At 37.9% G+C, this 20064-nt stretch overlaps 1 protein-coding gene across 6 annotated transcripts in view; it reads right to left on the bottom strand.

The window, feature by feature from the left end:
- The window catches only part of COL25A1 (collagen type XXV alpha 1 chain), a 516002-nt gene that overhangs the window by 47656 nt on the left and 448282 nt on the right, over nucleotides 1-20064 (bottom strand). For 3 of the 6 annotated variants that reach the window (XM_027543861.1, XM_027543860.1, XM_027543857.1), the window contains exons 19-22: nucleotides 7484-7546; nucleotides 3063-3131; nucleotides 2049-2093; nucleotides 436-480 (exon numbers count right to left, since the gene is read on the bottom strand). In XM_027543861.1, coding sequence (XP_027399662.1) covers nucleotides 436-480; nucleotides 2049-2093; nucleotides 3063-3131; nucleotides 7484-7546 — 222 coding nt within the window. The remainder of the gene's footprint in view (nucleotides 1-435; nucleotides 481-2048; nucleotides 2094-3062; nucleotides 3132-7483; nucleotides 7547-20064) is intronic. The other 3 variants (XM_027543862.1, XM_027543859.1, XM_027543858.1) reach the window with 1 other exon arrangement.

The raw sequence follows: 20064 nt of genomic DNA, 5'->3' as shown, positions 1-20064 counted from the left end.
ATTTTTAAGACGTCTACCCTACTCAGTATCTCTGCCACTGAATTTCCATTAGTTACGTCCTAATTCTCTGTGTTTTAAAAAGGTTCTGAAAATTTAGACTATTTCTTTCTTTACTATTGAGTTACTTGAAAAGTGGAAAGTTCTACTGTTAGATAGCTGTGGGTTTGCGACTGCTCATTTAGCAGAGGGAAAGCAGAGTTCTTCACTTCTTCTTGTGAAGCCTATCTTATGTGTCCAAATTTACAGACTCAGTGCTCCCAGTGACTACACTAAAAAATAGGAAGAAAGGGAGTGGTAGCAGGAATAATCACAGTGGTCTACCTCCTGTGCTATTATTGGGTATGATTAATCCAAGTGCCTTGTGAAAAGCCACATAGACACATACTTCAAATCTAGGCTCGTTGGAGGCCAAAGCTGTAGACGAGACACACTCACCCTTGGTCCCAGGGCTCCAGAGTCCCCCTTGTCTCCACGATCGCCCTTTCCCCGGTAAAAAGAGAAAAAGAACCTAGTTAGTTAGTAGTGAGGCCAAGAGTCCCCAAATATCTCAAATCCAAGGATTTGATATCCAAGTATTTAATCCAAGGATTTAAATCCAAGGATTTACTATCATTCAGTGGCACCTTTAATATGAACTTTTGAAATGTAAAATAGCAACTTGAAATACAATAACTCCTAACATGGCAAACTCTTCTCTAAGATGCCCCTTGAAGTGAATTAAATTTCCCCCTTCAGATGACAGAGTATCTTGAAACGACAACACATACAGTAACTTGTTTATTAGGGATCTTCAAAGGCAAAGCAAGTGGCTTCTATGACACCCAAAGTTAGGCTTTTATCTCTCAGATTGAGCCATGTTCTTGCCTTTATATGAAGAGATTTGGTGCAAGGGGGAAAAGAGGCAACCAATTAATAGGTTGTCTGTTCTCTAAGAAGAAAAAGTGTAGACAATCAGGACAAGGAAGGAAGAGAGATCAACGGGGAGCTCAGTGTTGGGAGATTTAGGAGGGAAAGGTCCCCAGCTGGGTCTCCCTCTGATGATAAGGATCTAAGGAAAACTTTTCTACTTAGGAAGTGCTCAAGAGGACAGCAGCCTGTTAGACCAGGGTGGCCAGGTTGAAGGTCAAGAGCTGGGCAAACCTGGCTCTCTCTCTTTTTTCCAGTGTAAAGTCAAGTCTTTAAATGTCCATTTATAGTGTTTTTGCCACCTCACCCCCCTCCCTGGACAGACACTAGGAATCACCTACGCCTCAAACTCCAAAATATATCACTAAGAATACTTCAGAAAGTCTCGGAAATCTCAACAGAAAATTTGGAGGAGAGATTTGAACCTGTGTAGAACTGAGAGTTCTTTCAAATAGCCTAAAATTTATAGAGCCCTTTTCCTAAACAGAATTCAAAGCATTTTTCTGTATCTTTCTCCATATCCTTATAAACTGGATAAGGACCAGTGAAGATAAGCAGTAAAAAGGATTATGATTTTTTCTATCCACAGTATGCTAGTAACATGGACCATAATAATTAAATTTGCTTGAATGCAGAATTACTAATATCTGTTTTCTGTTTTCCCCATTTCCCATGCTAGTCATTAATAGAATCTCAAATAACATGATTCTGCTAATAGTATACAGATTATTGCAGGTTCTATAAGAACATGATAAAGGAGAGAATTTCCATTGGTGGTGAAGTTTTAATGCAATGGAGGGAGTCAACTGACTTAAAAGCAAACTGTAGTTGAACATTTATCACAAAGACAGCCAGGAAATAAAAAAATATTATATTGCACATAATGTAAACTAAGTACTTAATTTTTTCCAAATAAGCTATATTTATGAAACAGGAAGTACATTTTCTCTTAAAGAATGGTCTGAAGCACAAGAACACAAAAACAAGATGAAACAAACCAGGATATCATCATAAGGGTGAAATTACTGCAATGCCAGTGTGTGAAAGAGTCTAGTCCAAAACATGACTTTCCTGTGGAAAAGGTGAGAAGCACAGCTCTTGATGGCCTCATGTTATGTTAAAATGGTTACCCGGGTACTGACCTTTGACCCTTTCGGGCCTCTAGTTCCTGATTCACCTTGTTTCCCCTATTATAGAAGAATATAAAGATGGAAAAGAGAAAATAATAGAGGGAGACAACAATAGGAAAAAGAAATTAGCAGTGACTCAGAATAATGAAGAAAAATGGAAACACTTTATTTTAACTGCTTTAATAGATGGCTGTCTATAATGTAAACTGTTACAACACTGAACATAAGCATTATCAGCACATCATTAGTTCACTCCCTGGGCTCTTCACCAACCTTCGCGTCATTATAATTCTAAAGTCTGACCACCCATTGGTGGATGGGAAGAGTTCTGCAGATAATTCTCAGTAGTCTCAAAAGTGTTTGCTTATAAATTTCATCAAAGAGGAAGTCATTTCCCATGTCTCTAGGATGGGTTATTAAAATAAAGTGTTACCATATCAGTTTGCAGGAAGCTTAGAGGAATAAAGTGAACAGTCAAATAAATCCTTAGTTCTCATATTTTCAAGGTGTTACTTACCATCAAGTTACCATGGAAACTAATGGTCTGGATCCACATTTTCCTCAGTAGGTTTTTGTTTGCTTGTTTATTTTTGTTATATATATATATTTTTAAATGCAGGGATTTTTTTTTGTTTTTGGCCAGGCCGATCAGCTTGTGAGATCTTAGTTCCCTGATTAGGGGTTGAACCTGTGCCCTCTGCAGTGAAAGTGCAGAGTCCTAATCACCAGACTCAGTAGGTTTTAATATGCCTTGAGTGGTAATGTGTTAGTGTGACAGTCCCTCCCCATTGACATTTTGATGTGTTATTAAATTTGTTGACTGAATGGAACGGAGTAAACTGGAAAAGTTGAATTGTAAAACCCCTTTTAGAAAATAACAAATTGGTATGCATTTCAATGAATTATTTGTGATTTTGGGCTGTTTTAATACCCCTTGAATAATTTTATTTTAGTTGCATGTTCTAAAAGTAAGTGGTATACATTTCCAAACTGAGACTGTTGTTTTCCAGTGTGAGAATAACTGACCTTTGGTCCAGGGGCTCCGGGCTCCCCTCGATCCCCTCGTCCAGGAGGCCCTGCCTCCCCACGTTCACCCTGTCACAAATCACAAAATAAGTAAATGGTGACCCATCTTCCCCCAACCGGTCCCTGTAGATTAATGAGTGAAGTGAATAAAACCAAAGAAAGTAGAAAGTGACTATTTATTTACTACATACTCAGCATTGTATTAACTTCAGCATGGATTATCTCATTTAATAATCGAAACAACTATACAGTGTTTGCATTTTCATCCGCATTTTTATAGACGAGGAAATGGTTTGGTAAATGCCTGTCAGACACCTACGTTGGTAAACAGAAAGACCTTTAAAGGGAATTGATAAGGGCCATCCTTAAGCCTCACCACAGGCACTGGCATAGTCTTCACTCTGCAGTGACTTTTTAAGATCTACTAGGAAGAAGCATGGCAAAATGACTAAGCACCAGGTTTTGTAATTTGACATTCTCTACTTTAATCTTGGCTCTATTACTTACCAGGTCTGTGTTTTGGGGAAAATTAGTTAAGTTCTGAAAGCTTCAGTTTCCTCTATAAAATGGAGAAAATTATAGTACTGGTTTCATAATTTAAAATAAAAAGTCCTCGTCACGGTATAAGACATGCAGGTATTACAGTTTTTGCTACATTTATAGATCTGGGAACGATGATCGTGGTCACTGCCCTCCGAGGGCCAGTGCTCTAGTAAGATAAGATCCACATGAACAAAATAGTTTAGGGTTAAGGAATAATGTAAAGTCATATGTGAGAGAAGAAGAAACTCCACAGGGTTTTCAACAGTCTGGACTGACTTTTTGCTGAGACCTGGGTCAAGTCCTGAAGGATCCTGCTGCTGCTGCTGCTGCTAAGTCGCTTCAGTCGTGTACGACTCTGTGCGACCCCATAGACAGCAGCCCACCAGGCTCCCCTGTCCCTGGGATTCTCCAGGCAAGAACACTGGAGCGGGTGAAACCCAGCTGCTGCTGCTGCTGCTGCTGCTAAGTCGCTTCAGTCGTGTCCGACTCTGTGTGACCCCTGAGATGGCAGCCCACCAGGCTCCCCCGTCCCTGGGATTCTCCAGGCAAGAACACTGGAGCGGGTGAAACCCAGCTGCTGCTGCTGCTGCTGCTGCTAAGTCGCTTCAGTCGTGTACGACTCTGTGCGACCCCATAGACAGCAGCCCACCAGGCTCCCCTGTCCCTGGGATTCTCCAGGCAAGAATACTGGAGTGGGTTGCCATTTCCTTCTCCAGTGCATGAAAGTGAAAAGTGAAAGGGAAGTTGCTCAGTCGTGTCCGACTCTGAGCTACCCCATGGACTGCAGCCCACCAGGCTCTTCTGTCCATGGGATTTTCCAGGCAAGAGTACTGGAGTGGGGTGCCATTGCCTTCTCCGCCTGAAGGATGGGTAGGGTGTATTTTACAATTATTATTGCTTATGACTGTGCTTTTGAGGAGTGCACACAACACTTTACATGCATTATCCTATTGAGTTCTCAAGACAAATGAGAAAGGTGTTAGTATCCATAGTCTACAGATGAGGAAACTGAAGCTCAGAAAGATTAAGTAATTTTCCCAAAGCCTTTAACATGGGAGAGCTGTAATTTAGAATGGATTGTACTCAATCTTCAATTTTTGCATAGATGTTTTGGTATGTAAATATTTTGCACATCTCTGGTCATTTTCTCAGAATAAATTCCTAGTGGGGAAATGTCTGTGTCAAAAATAAAAACACTTTAAAATCTTGCCAAATCACCCTCTAGGAAGATGGTTCTGTTTTTCCCTGAACACAGAATTGAGAGTTCAGCTTCCTGTGTGATGGGTAGAATTTGAATAATCAAACAAGTTTTGACTTCTGGTGATGGCATGTTAATGGATGAAGGAGGCACCCTCCTCACTAAAGGATAGATTCATCTTGGAAAGGAAAAGAAAGTAGGGTTGGATTTGTTATGGGTGATGGAGAGTTTTGAATTCCAAGATCTTTATCTGTATCATGCCCACTTTGGGAAGACTCTGTGGTTTTGCAGGGGAGGTGGGATAGATTAGGGCCAGGATTATGGAAGACTGAGTAAATTTCTCAGTATGAATCAAAAGGGAGTAGAAGAATGGAGAGGCTGGAACTTGACTGGAGGCAGAAGATGGAAAAAATGCTCCAGAAGGGATTTTCCAGGGATTAGAAACTGAAGTGCTTCTACTGGTATATGGAATTTACATTTATAAATGTTTGGTTATTTGCTTAATATTTTACAGATGAATTCTAAAATGGTAACTATAATCTTATTTTAGGGAAAAGCAAAAATCTTAGAAAATCATTTCTCTATAGCATATATATCATAGGTGTGAAGTCTCTATATATTTACCTAGAATCACTTATTAACATAATACCCCTAATTAATTGCTTATTATTCTCTGGAATTACATTTTTTTTTTCCTTCCATCCCTTTCTCACACATATTACAGTGTAAGCTTCAGTAGAAACTGTTTTTGTTGCATTTAATCTCCATTCTCAATAGAAAAATGTCTGGGAAAAAATGTGTTGAATTAATGAATAAACAATATTATTCAAAGTTTTCTAAATTATTCATGATAAAGTCCTATTTCTTTAGACTGATGTAGATTTCTTGCAGGCACTGATACAGATGCTGAGAATACAGCAGCACATAAAACAGATTTTTAGATACCATTATACATCTTCATTATGCTCTCTCTTCATTGTGTTGGGGATAAAATATGCAGTGTTAGTTTTTTTAAAATCTGAATTTATTGGTACAAATCCTGTCTACACAACTGGAAAAAGACTAGTATTTGGCTGAAAGAGATTTTTAAATAATCATGATTTTTCCATTATGATACCAATTTCATGTTAGGCAGTTTAGCCAAAAATTAACTTCAAAATATTCTTAAATGAATTTCTTATTCACATCCTTTCTGTGGAACTACAAAGCAGTTACAGTACAGTTTTTACTTTTCTTGGGAGTGCAAAGTAATATTTGTTATAAAAGTATGGGATCTGTAAAGTCAGCCCAGGTTCTTCATGGACAGTAATTAATGTTGATTTTATAGCTCTACATCTGGAATTTTTTGACTATGGAACAGTTTAAAATAAATGAACAAAAGAAAAGATATTTAGGGATGAACTCTACTCTCCAGGGGTCTGTCTGTGTTTCTTCTATTTTTCCTTGTTTCGCAAACAAGATGCCACAAACAGAAATCACATTCATGCCTGGTCCTCGCTGGCACTGAGCAGGTTTCCCGCTTCTCTGCACTTATCCACAAAGCCACCTCTTTCTCTGCCTGACTCTGAGGCTGCAAGCCATACAACTGTTCTGATGTGGACACAGGATGCCTGTTATCCTCCTGATCTAGCTCACTTGATTCTAGAAAGTGCACTTTGTGTGTAAATCTGTTCAGGCTAAAGCAGGCATTCCTCATATTTTGTTAATAAGCTTGTCAGCTCATTATGTGAAAAAGAACTTGCTGAGAAAAGAGCAATTTTGCGTAAATTCGACCGAGCTTCAGTCCCCCTTAGGCCATGCGTAGTTTCCATTTACTAGGATTAGAGTTATTTTCTCTTGACCAGTGGAAATGAGGACTCCTCTGTCAGAACAGACCAGGAACATATTTCTCGAGCTCTTGGAAGTCATCCTGGCTTATATCTGGAAATACACATTGAGGCAAAGACTGCTACAGTTTAAAAATAAAAGAATGTAGTTTGATCTAATTTTGCTCTTTCTTTGATTCATGAGTCTGTCATGAATAAAGTTCCATCCTCAGAACGGCACCTTTTTATGTCTTTCCGGGTAGATAAAAAGGGAACCATGGCTCTGACTGTATCCACAGCAACATAACTTTTTATATGGCAGCATATAGATTTTGCTTTCAGGGCCCTCTCTCGGGTTGCCAAGTGGAAGATCATGAGATGGTTTTCATTACAGGATTTTTCTGCAGACGTTTTTCAGGATGGATCCTTTCAGGATGAAGCACTAGGAATCTATATGACATCAGAACTTGCCTTTGCAATCTAGGGAGTTCATGTTTGATTTACAAGTATGTCTTCAAATGGGTAACGAGGAGCTGGAGTTAATGAGTTCTACCTCTCCTTCTCAGAATTGCCTCACTTTTCCATATGGCCAGAAGACTAACAGCATCACATCAATTTAGGTGCAACTGGGGGACAACTGGAACAACGAATGTATCCCACCATCCTGTTGCCCTGCCTAAGGCTTTCTGGAATTAACTTCCTATTACTCTAATTACAATAATATGCTATTACTATGAGAAGTGTTGGGAATGGGTGCTAAGCTGATTTAGTTCTCTATTAGGCAAGACTATCTGGTCACCTGAGTAACAAAATGGACTAAAAATATGCCACAAAAATTTTTCAGAAAGAAAGGAAGGGGAAAACACTCCACTTACCTTTGTTCCTGGTAACCCTGGTAAGCCTGGTTCTCCCTGAGGACCAATGAAACCTGGTTCTCCCTTTAAAAAAAATGGACAGATGAGATCACCACATGTTTGACAGTAAATATGTGAACTATTGTTCGTCCCCGGTGGGTCAGCTGATAAAGAATCCGTCTACAATGTGGGAGACCTGGGTTCAATCCCTGGGTTCTATCCTTGGGTTGGGAAGATCCCCTGGAGAAAGGAACGGCTACCCACTCCACTATTCTGGCCTGGAGAATCTGCATAGTCCATGGGGTCGCAAAGACTGAGTGACTTTCACTTTTCACTTCACTGGGATTTTACTTCTTTGATTGTATACAGCTTTTGCTGAGATCCAGATACTAACTATAAAATTAATTAGAATTGGTTTTGACCAGTGACAACACTTTGAGCAAAACTTTGGAGAAGCTCTGAAAAGTAAAAGTGACAAAGAGACCAGATAAATGTCTTTACAATTTTCTTTCTCATCTATTGTCTCGTGCTTCTTATCATTTACCAAATCAGGTCCATTATGTTGGGGTGGATGTGGTAGGCAGCCTGTAAGATGGGCCTCAATGATACCACTTGCTGGTATTCAATTCCCTTGCAAAACCCCTCTGCTTGAGTGTGCACAGGATTTACTGACTCATAGCTAATGAGCAGAATATGCAAGAAGTAATAGGATATCATTTCTGAGACTAAGTTATTAAAAGACTGTAGCTTCCATCTTGAGGGCTCTTTCTTGTCCTCTCTCAGTTGAGTCAATTCACTTCGGAGGAAACAAGCTGCCATGCTGTGAGTAGCCCTACAGACAGGTCCCCAAGGTGAGGACCAAGGTCGGCCAATGGCCATATGTGTGAACTTGGGAGCAGGTGCTCCATCCCATTAGAGTCTTCAGATGAGATCACAGCCCTGGCTGACAGCTGGATTGCATCCTCCTGGGAGACACTGAGCTAGAGGTACCCAGCTGAGCTACACTCAGATGCTTATTCCTCCCAAAATGTGAGTTGACTGTAGTTATAAGTCACTGCAGTTTGGGATGCTTATATGGTAGGCAGCAATGCATGAGTGATTCAGTGGGTGTGACTAGGGAAGAGATTCAAGAATGTTCAGCATAAAAAGCAAAAAAATCTCTCCTTGCCATACCTCCAAAATCTCTTCTCTATTACCTGGAGGAAACCCAGTTGTAGTATAATAGAAAAATATATTTGGTCTTGTTCCTAGTTTCTAAAATCTTTGGAATTTCCTGAGTAGTAAGAGTAATAGTCCCTTGGACTGCAAGGAGATCAAATCAGTCAATCCTAAAGGAAATCAGTCCTGAATATCTATTGGAAGAACTGATGCTGAAGCTGAAGCTCCAATACTTTGGCCACCTGATGCAAAGAACCGACTCATTGGAAAAGACCCTGATGCTGGGAAAGATTGAGGGCAGGAGGAGAAGGCGGACAGAGAATGAGATGGTTAGATGGCATCACCAACTTGATGGACATGAGTTTGAGCAAGCTCCGGGAGATGGTGATGGACAGGGAAGCCTGGCATGCAGCAGTCCATGGGGTCGAAAAGAGTTGGACACGACTGAGTGACTGAACTGAACTGAAGAGTAAATAGGAGCATCTTTTGTTACTCGCAACAAGCTAAGCTTCTTTTAAAAATACCTGTTGCTAATGGGGTGACTGTGGTGGGCCTCTAGAGAGCTTCAGGATCAGGCTGTGATAAGAAGGTTGGAACTCTCAACATTTCCCGTCCTCTTACCATCTCTCCAGAGGGGAGAGGGCTGGCGACTGAGTTAACTCAGCAGTGGGCAAAGCTTTAATCAATCATGCCAACGTAACACAGCCTCCGTAAGATGACCTAGGCAATGGGGACTGGAGAGCCTCTGAGCTGATGAACATCTCCATGTGCTAGCAGGATGGCACCCCAACTCCACAGGGTCACAGGCTCCTGCACTCAGGACCCTTCTGACTTCACCCTCTGTATCTCTTCATTTGGCTAGTGTTCACTTTCACCTTTTGCACTACACTGTAATGGTAAGTATGCATTTCCCTGAGTTCTGTAAGTTATTGTAGCGAATTATCGAGCTTGGATAGGGGTGGGAGTGAGTGGCTGTGAGCACCCTGGAATTTGTAACCAAGTCAGATGGAAGTGCAGGTAAGGAGGGGTGGTACTTGGACTGGGGTCTGAAGTGAGGGCCGTCTTGTGGGACTGAACCCTTAAACCTGTGGAATCTGAAGCTAACTCTGAGCAGTGAGTGTCACAATAGGACATGAGTTGGTGTCAGAGAATCAGAGTTGGAGAACCAGTGTTGGAAAAACACCATATATTTGGCACCAGTGAACACCCGAGACCAGTGTTCACATATAAACTGTAAAGTTTTATTTTCTTCTTAACTACATGAGCTCAAATGTAAAATTCTAACTTCTTGAAATCTGTGATGATGTTTTCAAGCAAAACAAAGCAAAAACATAATGACTCTGTTCCCATATTTCCTGGGATTTGTTTGCTTATTTGTTTTTCCCCATTGGATTATTTCTGCTAATGTTGTTTGATAAATTTGATTTTCTTTTAAAGTACCTATATTTCAACATTTGTTTTTTTTAGCGCTGAGCAGAAAGATGCAGAGAAGATGTTTTATATGAAATGTTAGAATGCCATCAAATATTTTTGAAATACTGAGTTTTTAAAAAATATATGCCATATAAAACCTTGGTATTGGGTAGGGAACAAAAAGATCACCCTTGATGAATAACTCAAATGGATTTATTTCTAGCTCTGATGTTCAGGGTACTGGTTTAAGAAAAAAAAATGTAGGGGAACTAATGCTCTAGGTTTATTGTTTGCGAAATTTCTATAACTGTATTCTACTTGTCTCCATACCCTTACACATAGTGGAGAGGAAAAGCTGAACAAATAGCCTTGGATGGATCTCGTAATAGCCTAAAATGAGAATCAACTATATTCAGAAAAATCAATGACGACCATTCTACTTCTTGTAAAAAAAGTTTAACTTATTTGAAACAACAGCAAAAAAAGTTAAGAAACATTTATTTACATGTAAGATATTTCTCTCAATAAAATGATATATACAAGCATAAAAATTTTCCCTCTCCACCCTCAAGAAAAAAGGCTGTATTAAAGTCATGTATATTATTAGTAACCACTTTCTGTCATGAAAATATTATGAAAATATAATGCAACCACATTATATCATGAAAATATAATGCAACCACATTATATCATGAAAATATAATGCAAGTTAACAGGTAGAAAGTTTAAAGGTAAACAAGATTCATATATCTTCAAGTGGAAATAAAGATTTCACTGCTAGCAAAGCAAATGGAAGCACCATTAAAGCATACTAATAAAAGAGAAGAAAAAAGAGTAAATGCTGCAAAAATGTTTTTCTTATTCAGGCAAGGGTTTAGTTCATAAAAAGACAAAGCATGCAATTTCATAATTCACAAATAAATAAGGCTTTGTGATCTCAATGGCTGAAGTGTTGTTTTTTTTTTTCCTTTTTAAAAACAGAATCTATTTAAGTTCTCCTGAGTAAAATGGATAGAAATTTCCTTCAAGCAGAATGTTCAGGGTAAAAATTTTTATTTCAAGATATAAAATTAGCAAAGGACTGGACTCTTAACAACTTTAGCACTATTAATACTGACTAGTATTAAAGACTTTGAGTATGATTAGTTATACTTTTTCCTGCCACTCTAAGAAAGCATCCGCCATCTCAATACATTCATTTCTTCCTTCAATTTACTCAAGGGAAACAATACTTAACTTTAGGACCACAGTTTTATGATTATTTAACTCCAGAGCTCTCAATTTCTTTAGAGACATTGTGTCCATCTAGTCTATGTCTTGGCAGGATGGGGAGGAAATAATCATTGGTCCCTTTCCTGTCTCAGGCTTGAAAGAATTATTGAAGTAAATAAGGCATAAATATGTCTACTCATGGCCTTAAGCTGGTTGGGCTGCTTCTTACTTTCCTAGGCTTATACCAGAGGTCTCAGAGCGCCTATTCACTTAACCTTATTATTGTACAGAGTTGGAAAGTTTCATCGACATGGTTTCAGATTTCACATTGTACCTAACCTTTAAGTTGAAGCTACCACTTGTAGAGTTTGGGGTAGTATTAAGAAAGAACATCCACACTTTTATAGAAAGGCTATGAAAATCATCTTCCTTTGTCCAATTACATATCTATATGAGGCTGGTTTTCCTTCTTGTGCTTCAACCAAGACAAATTGCAACAGAAAGAAAATCGAAGCAGGTAAGAGAATCAAGCTACCTTTGATTAAGTCAGATGTTGAAGAGATTTGAAAAAAAAAAACAACATAAAACGATAATAATGTTGCTATTCCTGTTAATTTTTTGTTTGTTTTGTAAAACTCAGCTATATTTCATAAAATGTTATTTAATTAACATATAATGACCTGTTTAAATTTCTCTATTTTAATTTCTAATACAGACACATCAATATGTATAAACAAATAAAAACTCTTTAAATCTTAATTTTTGGGTGTGTAAAAGGGTTTTGAAGTTAAATCTTTGAGAACTGTTGGTACAAACATACAGAATTGAGTTAAAGCCTGACTTTGCAAGCTGGAATCCTGAGGTGCCAAATAATGTATGATTCTGGTGTCATTTGGGGGTGGCTTAGTCAAGATTTATTAGATAATGTGAACAAAGCAATCAGCACCAACTCTAGAACAAAGTAAGTGAATGATAAATGTTATTGTTGCTCTTATCTTATAGGCTCAAAAATGCCAGCTACCAATATTATTATTAGTAGTAGTAGTATTAATATTAGTAGTACTATTACAATATCTCAATAGCTAGTTGGTAATACACATGGTGACTTCTTGACTCTTTTTTTTTTTTTTAACTTCTTGATTCTTTACAACCTGTATGGGGTTATATTCAGTACTTCTTCAATTACTTTCAAGAAGTAACCCTAAATTTTCTCATGTGACTATGTAATCATTTTATGAGTCAATATCCATCTGCCAGAACATTTAGGATTGAAAAGCCAACCACGTGTAAGGTAGACAAATGACAGGTTTACTAAGAATGAATTTTATTCCTGTAAGAAAAGAAAAGGAGAAAATGGTCATATCTGTTAAATTTCCCTAAATAATGTAATCCTTAAAAAAAATCTTGCCTCTTTGCAAGGATTGATATAGAGTTTAAAGGTCCTAGAATCTCCTAAAATGTCTAGCAGAAAGGTTATGACAACCTATGGTTCTATAAATACTTTGATGTGATTAAAAAAATAAGCAACTGGTTATTCTACTCTAGCCATAATTCTAGTTATCCAGGATAAAGGAAGGAGACTGAGTCAAAGGAAGGTAGGGGAAAGCAGCTAAAATATGACTCAAACACAAAATGCTTTTGCAAAATCATCTTTGAAGTAAATTAGACTACACAAAAATGAGTTTTCGTAAATTTCAGGGCAATATGCGGGAGAAGTAACTATTTCTATTGAACTGTATGATGATTCACAGAGCTGTTTTTACATATCTAATCTCATATAATCAACAGGAAATAGGATATTGCTAAATTAGAAGTTATCCACACAGATTGCCTGAATAGACAAAGTGTGGGAGAGATGCAATAGAGGAAATTGGCACCATAATGGAATTAAGCTCCTATCATACTTTTAATTAAGAAACAATTAAATCCAGAGTTTTTTCCCCTTTACTTTTCTACAAGGCAATTACCTGAACTAGAAAACCCAATTATAATTTCAGTGGGCCACTGTTGGAATAACATGAGAAAAGGGCAGATGTTGGCTGTCATTATTTATACAGGGAAACAGCAAGTAAAATAGCTCTACCATTTAAGTGAAAACAATAAAATGTGACCTTTTCTGAAACAATATTAATCTTTTCAGTTTATGATGTGCTAGTGCTTTTTTTAAACAAATGACAACCAAAAAATGTCTAAGAAAATGCGGGAAAGTCAGAGGCATCAAACGTTGGTTTGTTATGAACACCAGGACATCAATGAATAGTATAGGAATAAATTAAGAGCATAATTACTTCAGAGCCACTTTAATCTGCTTTACTCATATATATATATATATATATATATATACACATACATATACAGTGCTTCCCTGGTGGCTCAGGCAGTAAAGCATCTGTCTACAATGTGGGAGACCTGGGTTCGATCCCTGGGTCTGGAAGATCCCCTGGAGAAGGAAATGGCAATCCACTCCAGTACTATTGCCTGGAAAATCCCATGGACAGAGGAGCCTGGTAGGCTACAGTCCATGGGGTCACAAAGAGTCAGACACGACTGAGCGACTTCACTTTCACTTTCTTTCACACACATATATATCTCAAAATGAAATTTTCCTTCATTCTCTCTACCTATTTACTCACTATCTCAAATGTGATAACATTTGAGGTTTTTACTTTTGTTATTATTGAGAATAAGATTACAAAGTAAAACAGAGTTCCGTTCATATTGGAGTTGTTGATCTCATTGGAAGTGAATCAAAAGAGTGAAGGCAACCAACTAGCAGGGAGAGAGATGGAGGAAGAGAAGAGGGGAAGAATGGAGAGGAACAAGCATCCTAAAATGTTCTATTCCTCTACCATGATCATAACGATTAAACCCAGGATAATCCACTGTTTTTCTTATTGTTTTGTCTTCACTGGTTCTGGCAATATCCCATGAGATCTACCCTCTTGGCAAACAGAAAAATATAAACAATGTAATGGCTAACTCTTAAAATAAATACAGAGCTGTGATTTAACCAAAGCCTGGAAATTAAAAAAAAAAATACAACACTATTTATCAGAACCCTTAATACAATCCAACCTTTTAATTGCTAAAACATAAGTAATGGCTGGCCACCAAATTCTGCTACCCAAACCACATGCCTGTCAGTGATCAAACTGTTGTCAGAGAAACAGAAATCGCAGCTCTGTACATGCTATTGGAAATGGCATTAATGCAGCATCAAATTTCAAATTAAAAAAAATGGTTTAACTTTCCTGTCTTATCTTAGATATTTATCTTTAGTTGTTTCATGAGTTTTGTCTTTTGTTTCGCCTTAACATCAATTCATTAGCTCACCACCAATTAGTTTGAACACTAGGTCTCAATACCCAGATGGTAACACATCTGCCTGTGTTGAGCTGGTAGAAAAGGTGAATAATGGGGTGACTGTGGTTTTGGCAAGTAAACTGGGATTTGGGCTGGGCAGAATAAATGCTATTAATTTAGGATAAAGCACAATTGGTAGGTCTAGAAATAAACTGGGAGCAGCAGTAGCAGCAAACAGAGCTCTCTGAAAATCTGACACAGGTTGCTAATTTGAATGGGAACTTTAAACAGTGGGGGTACTTAAAGATGCAGAATCCAATCTACAAAGAATAGCTATAGCTGAAATCAAAGGTGTACTTATACATGACCACATTGGGAGGGCCTAAGGATCTCACACTGAGCTTTCTAATTGTAGCTAAACCTTTCAGCAGCCACAGCACTGATCTTGTACTATAAAGCTCAATGGGCATAAGTCATAGTAACTAATATGGGGCTAAATTTCAAAAAATTATCTTCTCTTCATACCCAACAAAACTTTCCCCTGTTGACTAGTGTCAATATTAGAGTTCCTCTCTCTGTTTTCTTCTATAAATTGGCAGTATGTACACAGAGAAATAAAGTAAATCAAAAGATAATTAAGTTATGAAAAGGTGGGATCTATTCACTCTGCAAGATAAAAGAAGATGTTGCAAAGATAAGATTTTTGACTGAAGCCACTTTTCATTCACCATCACTTTAAAAAAATTTAGACAGTCTATTGAGATAGCTTAAGCTCTATGTATTCTGGCCAAAAAACCCTCAAAAACAAAACAAAAAACCCCCAAACAAAGCAAACAAAAATCGTTACCAACTAATAAGGCAACAAAATCTGGCTTTATTACAAAAGGGTAAAAAAACATATCCCTTAAAAACATGATCTTTCTGAAATCTAACAATTTACCATTAAGTCATTAAGTCCTGGAATGCCATAATAAAATACTGACTGACTTTTCTTCAAACTCACATTTAATACATGACAAGAAAGTAGGGTCAGCAGGTAAAGAATCTGCTTTCAATGTAGGAGACACAGGAGACACGGGTTCGATTCCTGTGTTGGGAAGATCCTCTGGAGGAGGGCATGGCAACCTACTACAATATTCTTGCCTGGAAAATCCCACGGACAGAGGAGCCCTGTGGGCTGCAGTCCAAAGAGTCGTAAAGAGTCAGACACGACTGATGGCTAAGCACAGCATGTGTACATATATACGTGTACAAGAAAGTATTTTTACCCTTCAAATGGCTATTGGGACAGTTCATTTAATACCTCTTTTGGTCAAATACAAAAAGGGTGTCCTTCATATAAGTGAGAAGAGTCAAAAAATATGTTGATGGAATTACTAGTCAAGGTAAGAATGTAGAGACAGCTTCATTCATAAATAAATGGTTTAGCAGTTGTTTCCCTATAAATTTCTAGAACCTATCATCTGTTAAATGGAATGGTGGCCAGAAAGTCCTAACTGATTAGTTCTTGCCCATAGAAAATTCTCTGGTTTTTCATTTATTACCATTTGTTTTATTTTTATGTCATTATCAATTAAGGAATAAAAGATATTATTTTTTTAACCTAATATACCAGCTTAAACCAAGTCATGCTTTCCATGATATTTATTACCCAGAACACATCCAATTTTCATTGCCCAAAAAATAGTACAACAGGGTTTGGAAAATATGTGCTGATTTGCCTGGGTGCTAAAGGCATCACCAATAATTTTGATTAATTTGTCTTGACACTGAATGCATTAACCGTACAATATTCTTTTAGCTTAAGGGCTAATTAGAATTCAAGTCAGCATGATACCTACTTTTGAGGATAACAGCAAGAACATTTGTTGTAATAAGAACCTCTAGGCAGTCAGTTTTGGTAATGATTGATTTGTAAAACTATTGAGGGGGGAAAAAAGGATGAGAAAATGGAATCTGTCCCCAAAACACTTACTTCCCTGAAGGATCACATTTGAGTACAAATTAAACATTTTGGTGGCTATGATGAAAATGAAATACAATAGCAAGTTTATTTAAAACTCGATAAGAGTCGGACACGACTGAGTGACTTCACTTTCACTTTTCACTTTCATGCATTGGAGAAGGAAATGGCAACCCACTCCAGTGTTCTTGCCTGGAGAATCCCAGGAACTGGGGAAGCCTGGTGGGCTGCAGTCCATGGGGTCGCTAAGAGTCAGACACGACTGAGCGACTTCACTTTCTCCTTTCAATTTCATGCATTGGAGAAGGAAATGGCACCCACTCCAGTGTTCTTGCCTGGAGAATCCCAGGGACGGTGGAGCCTGGTTGGCTGCCGTGTATGGGGTCACACAGAGTCGGACACGACTGAAGCAACTTAGCAGCAGCAGCAGAAAACATAACTTTCTTTTTTTTTTGAAAACATAACTTTCTGATTTTTCTTTTTCTTCATGGGATTGCATCATGAAAGCATACTTGTATTTATTCGAGGTTTCATTATGGCTGTGAAAAACTCTCTGATTTCTGGCTGTATGAGTTTCCTAATTGAATTCTTAAACTACTTAACTGCTCAGACACACTTTGTGCAAGCAGGAAATAATTATAAGTAACAATAACACAATGTTATCCTTCCAATCAGTATTTTTTCCTTTTCTTTTAGGAATTCATTACACATCCCATGTTATTTCCAAGAACTTTATTTATTTTTAAAATGTGATTTGGTATATATGAGGAAGGAACCTCATCTCCAGTGGATTTAGAAGATAAATTTTCATAGGTTAGTGAGCACTGCTTTTAATCCTAAGAATGACAAAGCAACATTTCTGCCACCTGTAAAAGTTAGTCCTTATATGAGTTAGTGTCAAGGATGAATTTATATAATGAGTTAGTTACTGTCTCCCAATCCTCAAGTTCTTGATCTGAATGTCAAATTTTCACTAATGTGGAAGCCAGAACAAAAATATCAAGCTTTGAGGGAAAACACTGTAAACATTTCTTTGCCACCTAAATGGTTTGTTTTTCTGATTTGTTGTAATTTTTACTGTATTAGGTCTCCCTACTGCATTCATTTTCTTGTATCAGCTACATTTTTTTTCTGAATTTACTTCCTGAATATGATGAGATAAACTGGTAGTCAGTGTTGAAAGGAGAAAAGCCAGCATTGAAAATCCATATCTGTAAAAAATGCCTGGGGTTAGGCAACGCTATGAATGGGGCCTAGAGTATTTCATTATTACATGTCAGGTTTTGCTTTTGCTTTTCCTGTGAACAGTGTCAGGAAGGAGAACTCAGCACCACGTCTTACGCCCAGAAAGCTGTGCTCCTTTATTCTTTGTTCTTGGAATGTACTGGGTCAGAGGAAAAGATGAATGGTGTGATGTAAGAAAGTAGGTTATCTTACTGCTCTTAAAGGTAACATTCAACCATCACTACAGAGGAGTTTTCAGTCACATCTATGAACCTGCAGGGTATAAATGGGCCTTATGATCTCTAGGTTGAAATCACCCACAGGAGGTAAGACTCTATAGAACAGGTGCATTAACAATGTTTCCAATATTCTGAGCTGCTCCAAGAGAAAGAATTAACAATGGCTAAAATTTATATCTCATTTACTATATGTTTGGTACTATTTTAGGAGCTGCGCATATATTAATTCATTTAATCCTCACAACAACCCCTTGAGTTATGTACAATAATAATTTCCATTTTATAAGGAAACCCAGCACACAGAGATTAGGTAACTTGCCCAGTATCACGCCACAGCTTCACAACTGGTGAGGGGTAGAACCAGGATCTACATACTGGCAGTCTGGTTTTAAAGTCAAGGCTATTGATCACTGCCTGTCGTGACTTAATGACTAGGGTAACATAACCATGAAAAGGGTAAATAATGTTTCAAAATGTATGGAAAGGAAAAACATGTTTAAAAATAGGAATTTTGAAATCTTCCCCTTTTAAGTGAGTGATATTGGAAAAGCTAGTCACAATAAGCTTTACCCATGAAAAATGTATTTAAAGGCTTATTTATAAAAATAATTTTCTAAGCTCAATTCTTATTCCAGAAGACTGATGTTTGCATGGTACATTGTGCATAATTTAATTTTCCCAGTTGAACATCTTAACACTACATGAACCATGAATGCATGAAATAGGAATTCCAAATGTCTTCCACATGGTGAGCGCATTTTCCAATACTTGTGCCGGAAGTTTGAGAGTAGTTTGAAATTAAGCAATGCCTGTTCTTAGTGACTTTTATGTATGCCGAAGGTATTAGCACTTTTCTCTGAGTGGGACTCTGAGGTGATAGATGGATGAGTCTGCTGTCTGTACTCAGGCACTTTGCTCATTTCCTGAGAGCTGTGTGCAAGGGCATGTGGATACTCATTAAGTTTCCAACCATTCCCGGAGAGCAACAGGTGGCAATCAAAGCTTCCCTGGTATGTCATGGCTGGTTTCCTCAATGTCTTGGAAATAATGGATGGCATTTGCATGCTCTCTGGAGTACCAGCAGATAGGGAGATGAGTAGCAACAGGAAGTATTTCCAAAGGGTAAACAAAAACACAGGTCTAGGAAGGTTATGACTAATGCTCTTGCTACCACGCATTCTAAATCCATACATAATAGTTTCATCTTCTAAGTATTATTACTCATTCAAACTGTGAAATCAAGGTTAACTGTCCTATGGTTAGCTACCTAGTAGAAGCAAGACATATGAAAGGAATAAAGAATATCCCAAGTTAATGAAGCTATATCATAAATTTATAAACTTTTAACTCTACATTTAAAAATATCCAATGACTGCTACTATGATGTGTTTTTAAATTATCTCCTTTACAGAATTACTCGTTTATATTGAGCATGTAGTACATTATAAGGCAAGCATATCGCTTACATTCTGAACTAGAGAAGATAGAGCTATTAATCCAAAATAGAACTGGTGATTTAAATTGAATACTGACAAGTTACCCAACAGCACTTGATAATTACCTAGAAAAGTATCTCTAGTGAATGACAGAAAGGTTTTTGTCAATCAATAGCTTCCTTTCACCATAGTCACCAGTCAGCTTAGAAAAACAATGGAAAATGTCAGCTATAAGATTTCAACAAAATTTGTCTGGCAACTTCCCATGACCCTAGGAATAAAAACAAAAACATTAAAGATGGCAAATCACCATCTTTCCCAATTTGAAACCTCAAAACCTCTGGACTGGTCCACTGATGACTAGAGAAATGCACTGGTATATCTTGCCTGGCGGAGGACAGAAATCAAAGGTAATGAGAAAAAACAGTAGCTTTGTTTGTTTGTTTTGGAGGGAAAAACCCCAATACCTTCACCCTTATGTACTCTCTCTTAACAAGAAAGCTCACGCTCCGGAGAAAGGACAACCGGATTTCCACACAGCACTGAGATTCCCGGCATGTGACTGATGTTGGTGGCAGAGCCCAGCTGACCTACAGGCAAGTACTGCAGGAAATCCTGCCCTAGTCTTTCCAAAACGCTCCCCCTTTAAATGCA

The sequence above is a fragment of the Bos indicus x Bos taurus genome, chromosome 6 (genome assembly GCF_003369695.1).
Source record: "Bos indicus x Bos taurus breed Angus x Brahman F1 hybrid chromosome 6, Bos_hybrid_MaternalHap_v2.0, whole genome shotgun sequence".
In the NCBI taxonomy this organism is placed as follows: Eukaryota; Metazoa; Chordata; class Mammalia; order Artiodactyla; family Bovidae; genus Bos; species Bos indicus x Bos taurus.
This window is presented reverse-complemented; position numbering and strand designations above follow the sequence as displayed.